Source organism: Clinocottus analis, unplaced genomic scaffold, assembly GCF_023055335.1.
Source record: "Clinocottus analis isolate CAN_PGR_092001 unplaced genomic scaffold, fCliAna1.0.p SCAF_18, whole genome shotgun sequence".
NCBI classification, from domain to species: Eukaryota; Metazoa; Chordata; class Actinopteri; order Perciformes; family Cottidae; genus Clinocottus; species Clinocottus analis.
In genome coordinates, this window is record NW_027175909.1 from 12,824,910 (window position 1) to 12,847,421 (window position 22,512).

The 22,512-nt window shown below is 44.6% G+C and overlaps 1 protein-coding gene across 3 annotated transcripts in view; it reads right to left on the reverse strand.

Moving 5' to 3' along the window:
- cacnb2a (calcium channel, voltage-dependent, beta 2a) overlaps nucleotides 1-20,208 on the reverse strand; it is a 56,178-nt gene extending 35,970 nt beyond the window's left edge. For 2 of the 3 annotated variants that reach the window (XM_068581270.1, XM_068581272.1), the window contains exons 1-2: nucleotides 19,758-20,208; nucleotides 18,075-18,167 (exon numbers count right to left, since the gene is read on the reverse strand). In XM_068581270.1, coding sequence (XP_068437371.1) covers nucleotides 18,075-18,167; nucleotides 19,758-19,844 — 180 coding nt within the window. In that variant the 5' untranslated portion in view covers nucleotides 19,845-20,208. Of the gene's footprint in view, nucleotides 1-9,923; nucleotides 10,163-18,074; nucleotides 18,168-19,757 lie in introns of those variants that run through there. The other variant, XM_068581273.1, reaches the window with a different exon arrangement.
- Nucleotides 20,209-22,512: the final 2,304 nt, after the last annotated feature.

A 22,512-nucleotide genomic window follows, 5' to 3' on the forward strand; every position in this document is an offset into this window, starting at 1 on the left:
CCCTCAAACCACCTAAATGAGATTTCAAAGATAGGATTTAGCTCCATGGACAGACTCTTTCACCAAACCTGTTCGACGCATCCACACACACACACACACACACACACACACACACACACACACACACACACACACACACACACACACAGAAAGATGACCCAGCAGATTGTCTTTCACCTACAAGCATCAATGCCTTTCTGCAGGACTAAAAGGCAGACACAGTCCCCCGTGAATCCATGATTAAAAACTAAGCTCTACTTATGCAAGGTTTACTTCCTACAGTATATAGGCCTGCGTAGACCGACCTCGCCAACACAACACAGACAGACACACTGGACGCCGTCGCAAACAAAAAAAAACGCACACCGAAAAGAATTTCGCAAAAGCAGAGAAAAGGCAAACGCAGAGAAAAAGCACTCTTTAAGCCGTCAGAGCGGTGCAAAAAGCTTTCAAATAACACACAAACGCTACAACTAACAGTACTGCTCTTTGATAGAGAAATAAGCTGCTGTTTTACAGAAACAAGAACAGGTTGTGTGTTGTTTTTTTGGTTTTGTTTAGTTGTTTTTTTTTTACCTTTGGCTTCTTAGACATGCTCGTTCTCCCACAATGCCCAGGACACCTGTGCCGCCTCTCCGTTCCACAGCGACTGCAATGAATTATGCAAATCCCCTGGTTTTTGTTCAGAGTACCATGACCCAGGGGTGCAAGCTGCTGACGCCTGGCATAAAAAAACCAACCTCCCTGCCTCAGTCAGAAAGGGATAACACGGACTGCTGCGCTACAGTTGCTCCTAAAAATATAACCGGTGCCACTTCCCGGGTGATTTTCAGAGGGAGAAAAAAAAAAAAAAAAGAGACGCCGTCGTCCTCAAGAGCTCTCCTCGACCAGCAAGTGTCATGCCTCATGTGGAGTGAAGAGCTTCCTCAGACGGATCACACACACACGCACATGACATGGACACAAGCAGAAACACACAGACATGCACAAGCAGACACACACACACACACAGACAGACAGACAATCGAGTGTTAAGCTCTACGGTGTCATGGTCAGCTCTGAAGTGTTTTTTCTTCAGCCGGCCGGAGCATTAAGCTTTAATTTGATAGTGTGACATCTGCTGCGCGGTCAACTCAGCCACAGAACGCTATGAAGAGCAGACGGAAACACACACACACACACACACACACAGAGACACACTTTGAACCTCCAGAAACACTCGTGATTGTCAGCTTTAAACGTGACTGAAGACTCGGTGTGATGCCGAGCTGCCCGGCTGCAGTGGCAGAGCTGACCGCTGTAGTACAACATGTGACCTCTTGCAGCTCTACATCTGCAGCCAGACAGTCGGGCAGTAACAGCACCATCTGGAGTCCTAATCCGCCTGGCACTGCCTACCAATGTCATTATGAATGTGGCCCTCAATGTCATTAGGCTTATTGGATGGACAAGTAGATACCTGCGAGCAGAGCTCTGCAGAGGCGCCCGCCACAGCACTTTGTGCAAAGATATCCGCCGCACAATTAACTAATGTTAACAATGGGTTGTATAAGCAACAAGAGTCTAGATGGTGAAAATAAATAATTAAATTACATACTGGGAGCGGAGGATGGCGACGGCTCGGACAGTCTAAAATGTCTCGACAACGACTCTCCTTTCATGAAATTGGGCACGGATGTTTCGTGTTGCCAGACTCCTAATGAGTTTGGCAACCTTCCCAATGTGTACATACTCGCACAAGTCGCACACCCCTCTTTGAGGGGGAAGTTGTGGCTCTCCGAACACCGCAGGTGAAGGGTCACGTTGAAGTCAAAGAAAGCCGGGAAAGTTGACGTTCCTTTTCTTGAAGCGTACAGAGGCTACTGAGCAGCAGACGGCTATTTGCCATGTCAAGAAACAGTGGAGTAATGGCGTCAGGCAATGGAGTCCCTCTCTCCCTGTGTGTGTTGTAATCTGAGCCTCTCTGTACTTGGTCTCTCCGTTGCTCTGCTCCGCGCCTACACGGCCAACATCGCCGATAACGCCGTCCAGACGCACGCCGTCGCGGAGAAAGCGTAATGGGTTTTTACATTTCCGGCCCTCGGCTGGTAAAACTTAGTCAAAAAGCATCGTCAGTATGTTGCTCATCAACGGCCCCGAAACACACGAACGTCAAAGGCCAACTAATAAACTTTCCTAAAGCCTCATGCCAACTTTCATTAGAAAAATGTACTTTGAACACCCGACAAGGACTATTTAATACTACATAATCTCTTCCACAATGTGAAAAATATACAATTAGTAAGTTCCTAAACTTAAAAACAAACACGGTCATACCAGTCATTATCAGTTTTAACAGTCTTGTTACATGCATATAATATGAAATGAGAATTTTTGCTCGATGTTATAGGCAGTTAAAACATGTTTAAATGACCATTTCTTCCTCAGTATTGTGTCCGGAGATGATGACTAAAGTATACTAGTATGTACAAAATCTAATTTTATTTTAGTTTCCCCACCAAAAAGTATAATCTCCTTGTTCCGTTGGATTAACTTAAGAACGCTAAATAAAACAGTATTCACATTAAAAAGAAAATGCATCTGACAAAAAAAAAAGTAAAAACTGGCAAAACGGTTACACTGCATTCATTATGGAGTGATAATGAGTTGCGACCGAGAGGCAGCGCTGTGACATCACGTCACCAGACGTCAACTTACTTTAAGGTACTCAACTTTCCGGCTCCGCGCGTGCCGGAGTGATCGGGTTCATTGTGAGGCGAGCTGAGCCGCACGGCGGGACACGTGAGGCGCACGGGCGGGTCGAGCAAAAAGTGGAGCAGCGTTTCCCTCCGGAGGAAAACACATATGTACATCTCGGTTTATGCACACGTGGAATAAAATGTACAACAACAAAAAAAAAATGATTCAAAAAATACAAAGCGATCGCGGTGGGAAACACGAGCGCCCGTCTGGGAGAGCACAGCATATGGTGTGTATGGAGATGAATTAAGCCTCAGGTCTTATCACACCATGACTGTGTCACTTGCACCTGACGTACAGTAACTCCACCAAGAGAGATTACGTAACAAACAGGCTGGGCCGAGCGATTGGAGGCAACACAACGGCAGGATCAAGAGAGAGAAAAATTGTATTTTTTAAAAAGGTCCAGAGACCGATAGACGGTAGATTCTCCATCACATCCTTTCCTCCCTTTCCCCCCCCACAAGTAGCTGATTTCATCCTCGCAAAGCCACTCTCACTCTAATCTCCCCTGATCCGTCTGCACTGGCAAGGAATCAGATGGCAAAACTCACACACGTTAAAGGAAACCAAGGATAAAACGACAGGAAATACTAGTCTATCGTTTTAAAGAGTATAAACAAGACAAACTATGCGTTTTCTTGGAGACAAGCCTTAAGTTTGTCTCCAATGTTATCTAAACATCAGTTGTGTTCCTTGTAACTCGGAGTTGGCAGACTGATAACCAGATTTCATAAAGTGGGCATGTAGTAGCTTGTCGTTATATAATAGCTAAACCTCTAAGCCTCTCTTTGGAATAGCCACTGGGCACAGGAGCATCAAAAACCAATGGCTATATACTGTACTAGTCCACATAATCTGTTAAACCAGAACATCTTATCAATCGTGATGCAGACACGTTACATCGCTTTCAGCCGCGCGCACAGGAGGAGTGAGGGCTTCAAGAGCAGGAGAGAAAAACTCCACCAACACACCTCACTTACCCAGGAGACATTTTTATTCTTGGTTTGTTTGATCATGGCAACGAGAGCAGGCCTGGTAACGTGGAGAGAGGAGCCCCCCCCCTCGCGCCCCTCCTCCTCCTCCTCTTCCTCCTCCTCCTCCTCAGCAGGTTTCAGCCCCACGGCCAGTGGCGCGAGCAGGTCCGAGCGGGATCAGGGGTGATGGCCCGGGGCACGTCGCGCTCAGCCATAGGTCATCATCCGCCCGGCGAACCTGCCAACCCAAAGCGCCGGCCGTGACTGAACCCAGCATCTGTCGGCGGGATCGGACCTCGCGTCACGCAGGAACAAGAGCCGATGGCAAAAAGTTTTCTTCGCGTGGCAACAAAAAAAAAAGAAAGAAAAAAAAAAGAAGAAGAAGAAGCCAAGATCACATAAGAATCATCCGGCAAAGTCGGAGTCTCTTCCTCCCGACAGCACGCAGTGACCTGATGGACTGATTATGTATTCACGCCGAGTATGAATATGAAACATCCCGGCAGGTTTAACCCCGCCCTGCTGAGCCTTCAGCGTGCGCCCAATCGCGGAGCAGATCTTTGTGGCCGGCTCCCAGGGGTGGGGTGGGGGTGGAGGGAGGGGGAGCTTATAGAAGCATTAGGGTGAACATACTGATTCTCCGGAGGAGAGCGCGGGGCTCGCCGCTGACGGGCAGGTCACCGCCGCCTCCAGAGAGCAAACGAAACTATAACAAATGCACGGCGAGGGGCGACTTGACGTCATTGACCTTCTCTTCATCTTCTAGGTGCATTGTCCTCCCCTCTCCTCGCTCACTTTCCTTTCTCGACATGCTTCCTTGTCTTTCTCCATCTCCTTCTCGGGGGAGAGTCCTCGGCCCGGCTGGCACCTGTTGTCAAGACACCTCTTTGCTAAGAGACGAGGCCCGTGACAGATAAAAGATGCTCAGGGAAAGAGGGATTCCCTCTCTCTCTCTCTCAACTCCTCAGTAGTGGCATTGCTTTCTGACCCAAAATTAAATCTACCATCCTGATGTTGTCCCTCCCCCCTCATACTCACTTTTGTCTTATCTTCCTCCCTCTCTCTCCCTCTCTCTCTCAGAGCCTCATCTGCCCGTCTGTCTGCACAAGTCGATCCGGATTACTTGTCAAAGATCAGCGGAGAGTTTTGAGGCTATTCTGGCTGATTTGAGTGGCTGCACTTAAGTGGAATTGAACCACAGAGAAGAAACCGATCTTTAGATCAGCAGTAGAGAACACCTCAGACGTGGGTTAAACACACACGCAGCACTCATAATGACCAACGATGGGGACACTGTGTCTATTACAAGGTCATTTCCAAACACATGAATAATAACTGTACACGGCCTGCAACTAACTTTTCATCGATTGAGCATTTAATCTGTCATCAAAGGCCACAGAAATATCGTCGATTTGCTTATTTAGTCTAAATTTGACAGTTGACAGTTGAATATGGAAAAAGGAAAACAACAACATAAAGTTTCCGCTCGAAAAAAAGACCGAAACTATGAATTAATTGTTAAATTTGTACTAATTATTGATGGCAATTCTGAAATGCCACAAATAATAGGCTATTAAAACCCAATCCTGGGTTGCAGGAGTTTTAACGCGAGACTTTACACAGCGCCCGATCCATTTTTAACGTCTGCCACTCTAATTAATCGTCTCTCGCATCCATATGGGCTGGCAGCCCTCCTCTGGTGCACGAGGACGTCTGCATCTCTTTGCCGTTAATTGGCCTCAAACAACATCTGCTCCTGTTTTAAGTGATGCTCGGCTTGGCCTGGCTGCCCCCGTCTGAGGTGCCCGCAGCGCCTTCATCTCTCTAATGATCCCCCGATTGTCCATTTTGTCTGCAGCTTCTTTACCTTCTGCAGGTCATTACTGGAGACACACTGGGGAATAAAGATTTGCAACGGGGATAAGTGAAAGTTCTCTATAAGGAGTTAAAGTGTGCCAATTGAACCTTAAACTAAACCTTGTCTCATATAGTGCAGCAAATAAAAGCAGCTCCGCAGACGGCAGAGAATCTACGACTGACATGTTTCTTCCTAAAGCCTAAATGTGTCGCAGTGTAACGTAACGCTAATAAATGGAATTACTGGGTAGATTGTGCCAGAAACTGCAAGCCTCACAGAAATGGATGATGGCACTCCAGGCCTCAAAGCAGCTGCTTTCCACTGATAGCGGTGAAGCAGCCAATATGACACGTTGGAATAAAATTAGCATTCACTGCAGACAGTAAATTACTTCACATGTACAGCTCTCATGCAGCGGGGTCGTGAAGCCGCACAGATGATATATATACGATAACTGGCCGTCGTACAGTTTGCAATCAGGTCAAAATGTTTATTTTAGCTTCGGACCAAATACCTGCAAAGCTTACGGTATTCCCATCAGCCCCGGCTGTGTCTGCAGACTCCAGTTTGACTTCAAATGTACTTCTTGGCATCTGTATTTTGTATGTTATTCAGAGTTTTAAGTCCACTACTTTTTTTGTAAATTTACATTTCTTTGTAGATTTTGTAAATTTCATAGATTTTGTAAATGAAATCAAGAAAATAAAGAAAAATAATTTAAAAAATTGTCCTGCATTTAAAAAGAAATGCATGCACATGCAGACAACACAACTTAAATAATGATAAATGACAGACGATCCCGCAAAGTCTCTAATTTACATCAAACTGGGTACGTTGCGAATGCTGGATTATGCATTTTACCCACAGGACGACCACGACGCCCCAAATAAAGGATTTTCAAGCAGACAAACAAGCAGAAAGCCCACCCATATAGATATATTGATTCACTGGTGTAGTAACATAATACAGTATATTTTTTACGGACTGAACATCATCTTCTCCCCCCCATGACTTCAACATTTCCAGACAAGTGGGGGCTTTTAAAACTCACACAGATTCAGCAAACTGTGTCACTGACATCAGTGTTTCCAGGCTGAAGCAAAGCTATACTCTAAATTGCCCCCCCCCCTCCCCCCTCGCAGATATACATCACACTTTCCAGTCCCATGGTGAGGTAATAGATTATGCATAAGAAGCATAATAGTAAAAAAAAAAAAAAATCCAACGAAATACGAGACATTCCTCAGAGCCTCTGTGGGCGATTAGCTGCTCCGTTTCCGGGCATTTCCATATTCTCTTGTGAAAGAAAAAGTGAAAGAACGCACAACCGAAGCCAAGGAAACCTTGCTCCGGTCTGCTGTGCGCTGGCCCGACACTCCTCTCCGGGCGTGCGTCCCACTGCACGGAAAACTGGGGATTCCAGGTCACACTTTCGCCATGGGAGATTAGCTCACCACTCACACACACACGCCGTATTTTTCTGGGAATAATTAGAGAGTTTGGTGTAATACTTCAGTATCTGCTAGGTCTCATTCTTCATGGGGATGTTTTAGCGCCCCCAGCAGGTCAACGTCCACGCTCATCACATGATATATCCTATGATATAGATATACTGTACATACACATCACTTGCTGCAGATATTCATGGCTCCAAAAAAAAAGAATTGGACCAATTCTAGTGATCCTTTATCCTTTTTTTTTAATTATTTTGAATACCATTTGAATGTATGTAAGGCACTATGACGGATTATTTAAATGTCAATGACAGTTAGCGCATGTAAAAAAAATTTAAAAAAAATCGATGATGGTAATTGTACTGTGCTGCACTGTGTGGCCACAAACTTCCAAAATACTTTTCTGTGCATTTCATTGGCTCTCGGCTAAGTTCACCCACAGTAGCGGCTACCGCTGCTGCGTCACGGCAAGCAGGTACGCCGGCAGAACAAACAGAGGGGGGGGGGGGAATGGAGTCGGGCCTGCTGTCATCAATTAGCCGAGTTTTCCGTGAGGAGTGTCTGGGACCGGCCCCTCGGTCTGTCAGACGAGAGTCCCGTCCGGCCGCTTCTCCGCGCTCCGCATTCCATCCTGAGCGGGAAATCACGTTCCGCCCCATTTCAGACGTAAAACGGCGGTTTGGAGCTCCATATTGGAAACATGTGAGAGGAGCGTCACGCGCAGAAGGAGGGCCGTCTCACGGCAGCCGAGGTCCTCTCAAGGTCAGCGCCGGCTACAGTTGGACAGCACGGTCGGGCCTCGTGTGAGTCAACGTCTCTGGTTTTGACTCATTAAGTCCTCGTGCTTAGTTTGAGCGCAGTAATTAAAACACAAACACATGTTGCCAGTTGTGCGCCGCCACACTGAAGGGTTTGTTTTCATGCAAACACCTTACACACGAGGCTTAGACTGTCCGATGTATCAGCAGCTGGTGCTACACTAATCCACTCAGTTAAATTAAAGCTTACTCAGTTGAGCAGTAAATGTTGATTGAGCATAATGCGGCCGGCAAAAACCCGATAGCGTTAATGAAATAAAGTCGTCCGCGCAGCTTTCTCCTTCTCTTTTGACACTCAATATGTCATGAATGGACCAAAAGTCTTGGTTCCCTCTCAAAAGAAAAGCAGCCTTCTTTTGGCTGAATGACTTTAATTACACAACCGGTGCTTCAGTTGCTTAATCCAACATTTAAGTGATCCTTTTTAACTCAAGTCAGGGAACTTCACATGAGTGTGTTGTTTTAAAAATGGTAGCAAATGTGTGTGTGTGTTATGGCGGAAACAATTATCAATCAATTAGACAAGTCGCAGAAAAAGAAATTGGCAGCTATTTTGTAATTATGCAAGTAAAAATGAAACATCCCTCGTTCCATCGTCCATATTTTGGCCTCCTTATGGGCCCTTTTCACAATAAAAACTATCCCGTCATCGAGAAATTCATCAGCATCATTATCTGACATTATTTTTAACTTGTACACTCTGAAACGTTTCAGGTTAGTCTGTGTGAGGCCAGAAGGAGTCGTTCATGAAGGTGGTTCAGGTCCAGCCTGCTCCACCGTCTTTTGGATGATTATATATTACAATGATGTACATTAAAAGCTGCAACTACACCTGCAAAAAAATGATAGATTTTCATAATTTTGTCCAATGAGCTTCTGTCTTGGATTTGGGGCACATTTCTGAAAATTAAATATAAAAAATGTACACCTCATGAAAACTTTATTCCTCAGCCTTGAGGGCGTTACAACATTTTCTCTCTGCAAGGAAATAATATATTTATATATTCATGTGTGTGTGTGTGTGTGTGTGTGTGTGTGTGTGTTTGTTTGTGTGCTTGTTTGTGAAAGTAAAAGTGTAACATGGCCATCTAGTGGTACAACTCAATTAAGGAGAACCATCTGTAACTGCGGTACTGGAAAATTGTGTTGAGATAAATAAATAAAAATGAAAAAAAAAATCCATATTTTTTTGCATTGTTCTATTGGTGAAACAGTCCAATAGAGACCCAATAAATAAACAAGTAGCCACAAGGGAGGCTACAGAAAACAATCCCTTGTGAATGACACAATTATTGATGCAGACAACAACAAAAAGCATGGATCATCAAACGTACCATCTTGAGTAATACCTGTCAGAAGAAACCCGCCAACATGTTCCTCTGACTGCATTTCATTAAACCAAACAGCCACAGCGGCTTTATCGTCACAGTACACGGCTTTTAACGCCTGGCATTAAAACACAAAGGACACATGAAATAAACCAGCGGAGCCCAATAAAGTGGAGCTGTCACCCGAGCCTGTGCCTGCGGCGTGAACCCTCTGCGTTCAACAGCATTACAAGCTCGCCCCGGCGTCCCAGAATAAATATGAAATAAAAGATTTATCGTGTCTGGCGGCGGGGAACAGAGCTCTGCAGAAAAACTGTCGGGCCAGGCGCAGCTGAAATGCTTCAGCTAAAATCCTGCAGCACTCGGGATGGGTTCAGGAAAGAGATCAAGAGAGAGGGAACGCCGATCAACATTGAGGAGGAGGAGGTATGGAGGTGGGGGGGGGGGAGCTGGCAGGCGTCCACTGATCCATTCAGTCCGTTGCTTTGAAGCAACACTGACATTTTGAGTGAAGTTATGCATTAAGTGAGACACCGGCACGGATCAATTATTCATCCGGCATAACCCATCGGGAAACAATCGCAATCAAGCACATTTTAAAAAATCACGTCGGTCTCCACATGCTGGCGACCGCCGGCTTCATCAGCCTCTCCTAATCTCTCTCACGCACACTCCCTCCTCTAACCCTTGTGACAAATTGGCACCGGAGCCTTAAAAAAAAAAAAAAAAAAAAAGAGAAGAAAACTCACATATGGAAGCTGTGCTCTCCGGCGATGGCCCAGCCCACAGCACGGCATGAAGGGGACCAGGGCGGGCGGGAGCGGACGGCCGTCTCACAGACTTCCCCGTCGGGCGGCAGCATCCGCTCAGCCTCGGTCCGTGCCGGGGGCGGACTCGGCCCGCCGGGCTGCGGGACCGCCGAGAGAGAGACGCAGAGGAGACGACGGCGACGACGGCGAGAGGGCAGAGGAGATCCTTCACGGAGGAGTGAGCTAGAGGGAGCGGAGGACTGACGGGGGTCCACACCAGCCCCCTACTTCTGTCCAGCCACCCCCCACGTGTACGCCAAAACCTCCCCCCTCCCTCCTCCCCTCGACTCAGAAACTCTCGGGATTCATAAAGTCCGATTCCAATGCCCCCCTCCTCCTCCTCTTCATCATCTTCGACCCAGTCTCCAGACTGTTGCGGCAGAGCGTCCGCGGGCTCCCGGCGAGGTTTACGGGTCTGAGCCGAGTTGTTTACCCCACCCCGAAAATCTGTAACGGCTCCAGCAGCTCCTCCGGGCTGCCAAATCCTCTGCAGTGCCGCTGCTGCGCTGTGGCACAGGAGGTACAGTTGCAGGCTGGCACGCTGGTTCAATTGCTGGTGGATTTAGACACACTTGTCATCATCATCACACACACACACAAGTTCCTTCTCAGCATGTGAAGGAGGTGGAGTTCAGAGTGTCCTTTACTGACCGCTGTCCCTTGCTTCCTAATGGAAGACGCCGCCTCTAAACTCTCCGCCTCCTCTCATCCAAGGTTCAGTCGGCTTTAAAAGCTTGACACACACACACACACACACTCTTCTTGAAATATTGCCTCCCTTTTTCCCCTCAGATTTTATTGTCTCATCACTCTCTTCCTCTATTTTTCTTCCCCGCGTCCTGCAGTCCTCCTTTGCGTCGCGTCGCCCTTCATACTTTCTCTGCGCGAGCGGCTGGGACAGCGGCAAAGACGGCTACTGGTTCTTGTTGCGCAGAGTGTGTGTGTGTGTGTGTGTGTGTGTCTCGCGCAGAGCAAAACCCGCCTGCGATGCGGCGGGGGGTCGCCGCCGCACAGCCAAGTCCTGCCGAGCGCGAGTGCAGGGATCGACGCGATCGCTGTACTTCCTGTCACACGCCTCGGCTGCGCTCTCGCCCTTCCCCACTGCGTTCAGGTGATTGAGTCCAGGCTGACAGCCCGACCGCTGCGTCGTAACTGCCGTGTCAGCACATTTTGCCTCCTCCGCCTCAGTGTTGCGATAAGAGATGCACGTGGCGATGGGCTGCAGAGGTGATATTCAGAACACACGGCGTGACTGTGGACGTTGGGGTTTTTTTTTAATGTCTTATCTGGCACGCAGCATGAGTGGTGGACTGAATTTCAATGATTTAAAAAAAAAAAATGCCCTTGGCTTTGAAATGCCCTGCAAATAATTCATCTATTTGAAACGTTTGTGAAAGCTCGGAATACTAACTTAATAGCAGTGATTCCTCGAAATTAAAAGGTTTGTGATGAATGTTAATCAGCAGGCATTCACGTAAACTCATCATGTCTTTTAATGAACACAGTTGGGTTGCGTTTAACATGAAGCGTGCTTCATATCGGTTCAATAACGTTTGCCTTTAATTTGACTAGATGCTACAGTGTAGTCAAAGTGTTGGTAATCTCTCCACATGCATTCAGTTTAATCTGCAAGAGTAAACTTCTGCTCGTATTTATTAAGCCCAAAGTTGTTCCTTTCCTATGCTATTTGAAATAAATGACTCTTGATTGCTATTTTCATTGGAAAACAGTTGGCGACACTTTGCGGTTTAATTTTTTGACTGGATCATTTCTAAAATACAGCGTGCTCTTGCTGGTTTCTTAAGATTACCAACACTATAGCTTTAAGATGACGTGTGGCGGCTATTGTTTTGGTGTCTCCTTCCATAATTCCCACTTTGTCATTATTCAATGCAGCATAATTGACATAGTGCTCCATCTGACTATTCTGCAGAGCCGAGTCTAAAACTTGTTTCACAAAGAAAAGGGCAGCTTGTCTCATCTGCTGCAACACACACTCGATCAGTGTTCTCCCTCCGTGTGAGGAGCCACACAGCGGCTGTAGTTTGGCATCAGCAAAATAACAACATGATTTCTGCTGTCAGACAGAGCTGTGTGGAGATAAACACACACTCAACCGTCCGTCTTGGTGAATGCACCAAGCGGGTGCTTCTTAAAGGAAGAATATCGTGTGTTGCAATATATCATGTTGACCTTTTAAACCTGGGGGTTTGATAAAGAAGGCAATGTAAGACTGTAAGGCACCTAGACTCAGCTACAATTTGGTTTTGGTGGGTCCCTTAAATAGTCAAATGAATCAATGAGGGCCAAGAGTCAAATTAATGTCTAATTCTTTGAATGTTCAAGTTAAATTCCTAGATTTTAAATGGTAATGCCACCGACTAGACACATCAAAAGTCTGTTTGCAGGTCTCTTATCGTACTTCTCCATATGTGACAATAGTTGTATCATGTGTTTTTTGGCTGCAGAGGAAGCTGCACAAAAATCTGATAAATTGCCCCAAGTGATGTCACTTGAGTCAGCATTAGTTGCAACTACAAATTTGGAAATTAAAAAAGTTACCAGCCCTGTGGAGCCGGTCTCTTTAAGAAAAGGGACGAGTAAATCTAGTTAGTTTAAATGATAAAAAGCTTTTGCGACTATAAAGAAATATTTAGAAAATACGTGTTCTTGCAAAGAAAAAGATGAAAAGATTGACACCTTTCTCACGTCTCGTGCCGAGTATGAATCTACATTCAGAAGCTGACTCGCTTAGTTTAGAAGACGGTAACGGGAAGAAACAGCTAGCCAGGCTTTGTGCACACGTCACCAAATCAGACTACCAGCACCTCTAAAGTTAGCTAATCAATACTTTAGATCTTGTTCGTTAAATCCATACTAAAAACCAAAAGATAAAACGAGACGCTGGCAGACTTTGTTACCTTCAGACAGAGCCGTTTCTCCACATTTCACGGGAGATTTATTTAAGTGGATTCAATACTCAAAGCTGCTGAATCTCAGTGTTACCTGCAGTGCAATGCAGCAGGACAAAGATATACCTTGTGTTTTATATTTTGCACACAAACGTTTAGGCCGCATGCTGGACTCTTGTGCCGATGGCGTGTGTTTCCTGCTCAGCAGAGATAGTATCAGTACAGTAGCAACATGCATCTCCGGCTCTGGGCCGACAGACACTCAGCACAACATAAATCTGACATCGCCTTTCATCAACATTGAAGCTTCTTTTGTTCGCTGCCGATAAGTCACTGTCTGACACGTGTCAGCTGTGATGAAAGGGCCTCATTATTAACAGAGAGAGGTGCACCTTAAAGTGAGAAGGAAATGCTATCAGGTCATTTGTCAGAGCCTGTCCCCCTTTGAGAAGTCATCACTCGGCTGTTGCAGCCAAATTCAGAGAGAAAAATACAATCTAAAATATTATGTTCATTTAAATTCACCTTTAAAATTAATTTACCCCCAAAAAAACTGCGTCCCTTTTTGCCATCACGTCAGATTAGCGCGTAAACAAAACCATTATTCACAAGCAGACCGAAACCCGCTGTGATGAAGCAATTAATAAACGAGAAAGACGATGACATACACTGTATATTCTCCTCCCAAGTCTGCTTCACTATACCCAGAAGACCAACCCAATCCATCACGGAGGGAGCAGACGCCTGATGACGAGAGCAAACTTTACTGAGGATGAGCTAAATTAAATGCATCCATCTTATGATTACTGTTTAAAAAAGCAGTACTGTGAAGAAGTCCGGAAGGTTTACTTTCCCAGTACAGCGTTTAGGATGTGGTGGGATTTTTATAGTTTATGCATGCAGATTATGAAAAGAGCTGAAACAATTGCTAATTGTTAGACATCTTCAAAGGGAAAGTGTTACAACTTCGTCTTGGTAATAAGCAGAAAATCTTAGATTTTTGGACCGTTAGAAGGAACAAACAAGCAATTTGAAGACGTCACCTTCAACTTCAAGAAATCGTGACTCAATTGTGAAAACAGACGGAATAAACAACCGCATCAATACCATCTCCTGCAGCACTGTCATGCATTTCAGAGCGCAGCTTTGAAACTCCAATTACTAAAATATTTCAAAACGTATGGATCAGCAGCACTTCTCTGCTCATCAATCTTTATAACTTAATATGCTGTCCGATGGAGCATTGTAATGCGCATTATTATGTGAATGAGAGTCTTTGAAGGCGCATAAGAACAGCAGGAAGCATTGGATTTGTCCACTAGGGGGGGTTGAATCTCCACTTAGTGCCAAATTAATTTAGCCTCCGCTGAAACACAGCAGGGTGGCTGTGGACGCTGAGAAACTTGGATTCAGGTCCCTGTGAACGTGAGGCATCCACTGCTGTCACTTTAAAGCTAAATTTGCTTTTTATGTACTGTTCAGGTGTTTTTACGACTTGCTTTTTACTCACGAAATATATTTCAAACATGTAATCACGTCATATGTGGTAATAATGGGACATCTTATGGACAATTACAGATTTGAATACACCGATAATTTCAAATGAAATACCGGCATTTATTCATTTTGCCACTAGGTGGCGGCCTGGTGCTTCTATGAAGTCTGACTGAGCAGCAGCGGTTTCGACATTTCCAGGATTTGACCCCCTTGCATCGTTTGGTGCCAGAACACACATATGAGCCAGAAGTGTTTTCATACGTCATAGTTTTTCAAGATATTCCTGGAGGCTCTCCAGAAATATCTTGAAAAACTACGACGTCCGTTGCCTCTGCATGGGTTGACGTTACACTTGACATTTCCAAGGTTCCCAGCGGCAGCTTCCCCATACCTCCACACTGTGGCACATTTCTGTGACTTAAGAAGTCGAGGGTTGCCGAATCTGATAAGTATCAGAGCAATAAACAAGCTCTTCCATTCTATCCGATGTCTCTCAGGCCGCCTTTCATCCCCAAACCCATTTCTGCAGCCCCGACTGTGCAGACTGAGCAGACACAGCGGGTCGGACTGGAACAATGTGCCGTGGAAAAGCTGCAACAGTCGGAGAGACACGGTTATATATGGAGGCGATCCAGAGCCTGGTGCAACCATTTACATAAACATTGTGAGTGTGGGAAGCAGCAGGAGGTTAATTATGACATAATACTCTGTGAGTTATGCAAACCACAGTTTGAACTACGGGATCGGTTTATTTTTTTCTAATGCAGCAAAAGTCTCATTCAAGTTGTCCTCCCCTGATCCCCGAGACTCTTTTTTGACAGGCGCCTTGACATCAGATCGGTTCAGGCATTTTATCGCCTGCTTCTCTTCGTTTCATTTCGCTCCCTTCAAAAGGTAAGCTTTTCTTTACGTGGTACCCGTCAGTTACATTAAACACTTTTGAAGCCTGGTGTCTGTAACCACATTTTAAATCTATTATCTCCACAAGAGCCGGAGGGCAAACTGACATCCTCAAGGGGAGCTCATTTGTCTCCCAGCCATAAAGGAAAAATAAGAAGTTGATCAAACATTTTAATTATTAGAGATCCAGCCTGACAGAATAAACGATGCTTGCCAAGTCTGTGTCTTTTTTTTTAATTCGCAACTGAGGACAAACTTTTGCAGACTTGCTTTCAAGCGTCCCCCGTTCCCCGCTCTTGTGTTTAATCCTGTTGTTTGCTCTTTGTTTCTCACTCTCTATGAAGCACTTTGTAAACTGTGTTTCAGAGAAGCGCTATTTAAAGAAACTTTATTATTATTCAGGGTCATGGGGGGCTGGATTGTTTCCCAGGATGCATTAGACACAAGGCAGACTGTCTAAACACACTGCGAGTCTGCAGATGAACCATAACTCCCTTTTACACCGATGGACGGTGTTGAGTTTCCAATGTGATCAGAAAATAAAGCACTCTGTTGAGCAAACTAAAAGATGCCCGAGTTGTTTTTGGTAAACAAGCTCACCCTAACTTTAATTCAACCACTGTGTACATTAAATATGAAGCTGAAGCTTCATATTTAAGCTTGGCTTATTAAGCTTAGCTTATTTTAGCATAAAGGCTGGAAACGGCTAGCCTGGCTCTTCCCGGGCGAGTACATCTAAAAGCACGCTAAATATGACGCTAAAGCCAGCTTAGCTTAGCATAGCTTCAAGGCTGGAAACAGCTAGCCTGGCTCTTTCCAGGCGAGCACATCTACAAGCTCACTATTTCCCAAAAAGGTCAGACTTATTCCTTTAAATAAGATTGAGGTGGTCAAACAGGTGTCAGCTTTCATTTGCTGGATGCTAAAAACGTCTGTTTTTCTGCCTCATGAGAAACGTCGACGTAAATCTCGAGACTGTAAAAAGAAATCCAAGCAGGGTGCTAAAAACAATGATCGAGAGTACAGGATCCTAATCTTGATACTTTTTATTAGCATCTGTAGCCGCGATGCAGAAGCTAATAAAAGTGAAACATCCACCTGATGGTTTAAGTTTAAGTCTGCTCAACGGACAGCTGAGCTTCGCTCCTCGCTACTCCCACGGCTGAGCAGTCGGGTCTGGCCGGGACCTCCACCCTTCCCAGCCTCCTCCATACTCCCCCGGGCATCAGGCCACGACCACAGGGAACGTCTCTCATCCTTTTTTCTCTCTCTCTCTCCCCCTCAACCTACTCGCTGTCTCCCCTCTGCCCTCAGTAGCATGAGTTATTCTGTCTTTTACGAGCCGTTTATACGCATTTCCAGGAGAGCCGCTTCTTATGACGCTCGAGTCGGCGGAGGATCGATCGCACGGTGACCTCGACGGGCCTCGGCGGTTCTTAGGACGCCTACAGGAATGCCAGGACTATGAGGCACAACAACAGCGCCGGGTCAGACAGGACGGAGAGCTAACGATAACAATCTGAATCTTAAATCCAGTCGCGCAGACCTTCTTTAGAAAAACCAGCAGCTTCTTCTGTTGACAGTGAGGAGAGAAAGGATAACACAAAGAGAAGCGAGGCTTAAATGACAGGCTGATGAATAGGCAGTGAGATCACCACACCAAAAGGTTGGCTTCGAAACGTTACGTCCTCATCTTTCTGGGAAAAGTGAAAATGATCAAAGGCGGCGTGATGGAGCATAGAGTGTGAGGGAAATACAGCCAGATGAAAACGTCTGTTATGATAACGCAAATGAAAAACAGTATTTACGTTGTTATCCAAACAGAGGAGAAGTTACTGGAAGGTCTGCTATTTCTGAGGCCCTCTGGCGGCAAATATCTAAAAGAGGGTATTTGTGCTCGGCATGCGAGGGCCTCGCTGACCCTGAAACACATTACTCCTCCACTCTCACCACATCCCTCCACTGTCTCTTACTTTAATGGCCTGTATCGTTTCTGTGGGATGTGGTGTTGCGTTGCAGTATGGCACTCACTCTCGGCCTAATTGAGTTTATCTGCGATGACTCAGACCGCAAAGGGGAACTCCTCATTCGGGGACAGGACTGTGGGAATGGGCATGAGCTCCCACGGGCGGTGGCAAGAATCAGACAATTTCTCACCAAGCAGATCCCGCTGAGCTGAGGATGAGCAGCTCGTTCAGGAGCTCCCCCGTTGGCCTCGAGACGAAGCAGACGGCGGGCCAGGAGGCTCCCATCTCCTCCGCCGGGTTCCCAGACAAGGCCACGGACGCCTCCTCCAAAAAAGGCAGAAACATTTAGGCAGGGGCGCGCGTCCTTAACCCAGCCCGTCCTGTCCCTCGCAGGTCCGCTCAACAAATACCAGACACATGGAGTGTGTGCCTCGCGGGGTCTGCTTTATAACAGGCCGCTGTGTCACCGCTGAGGATGCGGCGAGGACGAGCAGCCTCCACTTAACATACTGTACCCAACGGTGTTTACAGAGGGCTCTCGCCGCAATGCACATCTCATCGCTGATGGATGATGATGACTGAGGTAGGCTCTTATGCCAGTTTGCATTTACCGTCAGGGATTAACACACTTAGGCATTCCTGAATGAAGCAACTGGAGCCAGGAAATTGTGTTGTCCACAGAGTGATCAGATACCCTTAGACCTGTCTGTAGGAAGATTCCCAGCCGGATTCAACCGAGGACTTGCGGATAACCCGGAAGCCACTTGTGCAACTCAAAGTTTAGACGTTTCCGAGGAGCCAACTGCAGACCTTACCTGGCGCACGAGGCTGTTGGTCGTGGTGTCGGAGGAGGTGCTGCCATCCGAACCTTTAAATCGGCCTTTTCTTCGAGCTCCTTTGCCTTGAGACTACAGAGAGTAGGAGAGAAAAGAGTGGAAGTGTAAGAAGAAGAGCTCCACGTCCTTTCTGGCTTTTTCAAAAAATATATATTGTGTGCATGTTCATATACATTGAAACTGTATTTTTTAGTTCCTCCTGTGAATACTGGCCTTCAAGAGCTCTCCTCCTGACACTGATCCAATGTAAGAGATAATGTAAAATGTCAGAAAATAGTAAAAAAATAAATAATTAACAAGTAGTTTCCCATAGGAATCAAAGGTATTTCCAAATAACTATGCATCAGTTACTCAACAGTAACTAATAACTGTTTCAGCCCTCGGCGCACACGTGGGCATGCAAGCTCTGCACAAAGGCTTGAATAAAATGTGCCTCTGTCCTCTTGTCGGCAAAGAGCCTCACTGTTACTTCAATTAGTTAAGTATGGCTTTCAGCGTTTTATTTGAAGTGTAATATTATGACAGGTATCATAAAAACAATGGTAATTATGTGGGTGGTCTCAAATACGCAAGCTGATACGATGAGGGCCTGGAAAACGAATGCACTCAGCTCGAGTGTTCATGCAGCATGAGTTGCTAGTGGCAACTGAAAAACAGAAATTCATCTGAAATCGGCCTTTTGTTCCAGCCCGTCCCCCCGAGGCGCGTTAATCACGCATATGAAAGAGATACTCGGTTTCTTAGGAGCCGATCATGTAGAACAGTTTAAGCTGCAAAGACATTCTGGAGAAACAGGATGAGATATGATTAATACGCCAAATACAAATTGCACATTACATGTTGAATACCTTTCTTACTGCACGATAAAGAGCTCTGTAGTATTATACCTGTGGCTGGACTTAGTAACAAGTACAATTCTGCAAGTATCATTTTAAGGAACGTCAGCTTTCATATATTTATGCTAGTTTATTATCCAACTCTGCAACATTTCGGAGGGGAAATATTGCACTTTTTATCCGACAGCTACAGTTATGTTGTTTTTTTATTCAAAACATCTGACCCGTTATTATGACCCGTTATATTTGTTGCAGTTAGATTTACTCAAGCAGCTACAACATTGAAAATTTGCTTAAATACAAAAATAACCCACTGTGTAACAACGAAAAATTCTATAACGAGTACTTTGTATACTATTAATACACTTGTAAAGATGTATTTCTTTTAACATTATTATCAATACTTGCATACAAGTAAAGGGTGAAAATACAGTCTTGTATCACTGCACTAAAAAATGTGTCATTTAAAAATGGAAAAGAAATGAGAAAAGTCAACAGCAACCAAATTAAATGTAAAAAAAACAAAACCGTTTCTGTTGTTTGAAGTACGTTAGACACCTGGGTAAAAAGATGTCGACACGACAACACAAAGTCACATTTCAAGACAGCAGTTTTGACGACATTTTGGAATAAAAGATTTAAAAAATCAACTCGCGAGGCGATGTCCTCGAGGCTCAGTGACGTCACCGGAACGTGATTCAAGCCAGTAGCCGCCAATGGGAGCGCGGAAGTAGACAGGTGAGCGAAAGTTGACCTGCCTCTTTATTAATTAAGATAACTTTTCGACAACCGTGAGAAACCATGATTAAAATTGTAATGTACTTACTTGTAGCCTCGGGTGTTCCAGCGAGTCCATGTGTTTGTCCAGCGGTGCTGCGGCTGCTCTGCTTTTTGGAGAATTATTGACGACCATTACACCACTTGATTAAATAGTCCCCTCTCGGCTGGGACAGGTGCGGAGCGGTTGTGTCCGACATGAAAGGTCAACGACATATTTTCTTTTTTTTTCTTTCTGCTCTTTTCTCTTTAAACCAGTTTAACGAGAAGGAAAAAAAGCGAGGAGGCGCCGCTGCAGCTGAACCGGCACCGCCAATCTTCAAGTTTGAGACAGGAGGGCTTGAAGGAGGGGCTTGAGCGGAAGAGGTTTGAGAAAGCAGCTTTTTTTTCTTCTTCTTCGTCTTCTTCTTCCCCTCTCTCTAGTTCAGATGATGGTGATGATGATTTGAATTCTCGGATGTTATAGCCTGCAGCGGCACAGAGCCTCCTTCATCAGTGCCCTCCTACTATACTAAACCCACACTGGCTGCTCCATGCGCCCTCATCCAACGCCAACACCTTTCTCTCTGCACAAAAGGATGAATAACAGCTCGCAAGCTGAGAATATGGAGAAAAAAAATAAAATGAAAGATGCACTTTTTTTTTACTTTAGAGGCAAGAAAAAAAATGGACAAGTGGAGGAAATCATTCCCTCTAACACATTTGTAAGAAATAATAACAAAACTGAACCAAGTATTTTGTGCATACAAGTGGAGGAAATGGATATAATGCATATAAAAAGCATCAATAAACAGCAACATGCAATATCTTAATACAAGTTGAACTGTTTCTATATCGTAAAAAGGAGTTTTAAATGTGTGCTGGACTGTATATTGAGGTATACATGTCCAGGGATGTAACATGTATACATGTTACATCCCATATTATACATGTGTACATCCTGTACAGTGCATGGATATTTGCAGAATATATGTGTATGTTCATAACAGTTCAAAAATATATAATTTATTTAAAATGTGCCACTTAAAAGAAAATTGTTAGGCTCAAAGCCAGGCTGTTGTTCTGTCGTTATTATTAGCTGTGACTGATTGTAGGCTTTGAATTTCAGTGACACTGAAGTCAAGGTAGTTTTAGTGAAAACAGTCTTTTCTGGGAGAAAATGAAAGCTTTAAAGCTGACAATGAGAATGCCGAGCAATGGAGAAACAAGAGCAGAAGAATATAAACGCTGGAGCTCTTGGTCCGTGTATAATGAGCGTGACATTGTGACATGTCACAGTAGGAAAAACACATTTTGAATTAATCAAATGAACGATGACTGCTTTACATTTAACTGCTTTGGTTTTAAGCTGCTTGTATTGTCACTATTATGCCGTCAATGCGTTTACTGGAACACCTAACTAACATCTCCTGGGAAAAAGCTCTATTGAGTTGATCATCATCATCATCATCATTATTAAAACAGGTTTACATGAGCTACTGATCCCTGACTGTTGAAGCCAAATGTTGTGAGGTGAATATTCTACATGTAGATTTTGACATCAGTGCTGTTTAAAGAGTTGCGGCTGAATGCAAACTGGGACACATGAAAACATAAAAACATGAATATATTCAGTCTACAATAACATAAAACAGACAAAAGCAGTAGATCTTCACATTTGAACAACTGCAACCACTAACATTTTATTTATTTATTTATTATTTTATTTGTTTGCTAGATTAAGCAAATGTATTGATTAATTAATCACCATTAGTTAACTAATAGTATCAGCTCTGTGGTCCGTTTACATTAGATGTGTATATGAGAAGACATTTACTAAGACAGTGCTGTCGCAGGTGTAGCTATTCTGTTCAGGTGAGTTCCCCACAGAGGTGAAGGACAGGTAGAGCATCTACTGAGAGCAGTGGTTCTCAAATGCGCTCCACGGGGTACGTAACATTTAAAAAATGTATATTTGAAATCAGCATCCATTCAAAAATCCTCTAAAATAAACATTGTAAAAAAAAGTGTACATTCATCAACAGTATTGTATATTTTCGATATTTAATTAGACACTGACGGCATAAAATATAAGACGGTAAAATATTTCACATGTACACAGGCGATTCAAACTACATACTCCTGCACCGCTTCCTCAGACATGTTTCTACCACAGACAGCTCTAAAGTTGTTTTATTTATTATCGCCCTCTAGTGGCTGCATGTGTGTTTGCATTTTAAAGGGCCACTCCACTCATTTGACTCAAAGTCAGATGGCTGATCATTGTTTTTATACTGTTCAGCCTCTGGAAACAGTTTCATGAGGCTGGAGGAAGCTTTTCCAACGTCTGAAAGATGAAACCTTAATGTCATCCTGTAGTGATGTCATCAGGGTTATCTGTGGGGGATTGGAGGACATTTTTAACAAAAAGCTGGCGAATGGTCTAATGAATGATACTTTCAGGTTGCTTTATGGGAAATGAAGGATCACATCACACGTATACATAAATAGATGTATACCGCTTTAAACTAGGAGTTTTTTAGCCGAGATAATTAAAATAGTCAGCTAAGCTTTTTACATAAAAACAAATACTGTGTCAAGATTGTGAATACAACTAAAGTGCCACACTACAAGTTTACCCCAGGTGTTTTTCCGTGATTACAATAACAGGTGCGAAACATGATTTCAGTCAGATCCTTACTAATCAGAGGGAAAAACGCTTTTATATTTCCTTTATTTGTCTCTCTCTCTTGGCATTTCCCATTGTTTCTGTGTGTTCGGTGGCCCCGATGACCCCGGAGCTGCACTCCTCTTCTGACAGGTCT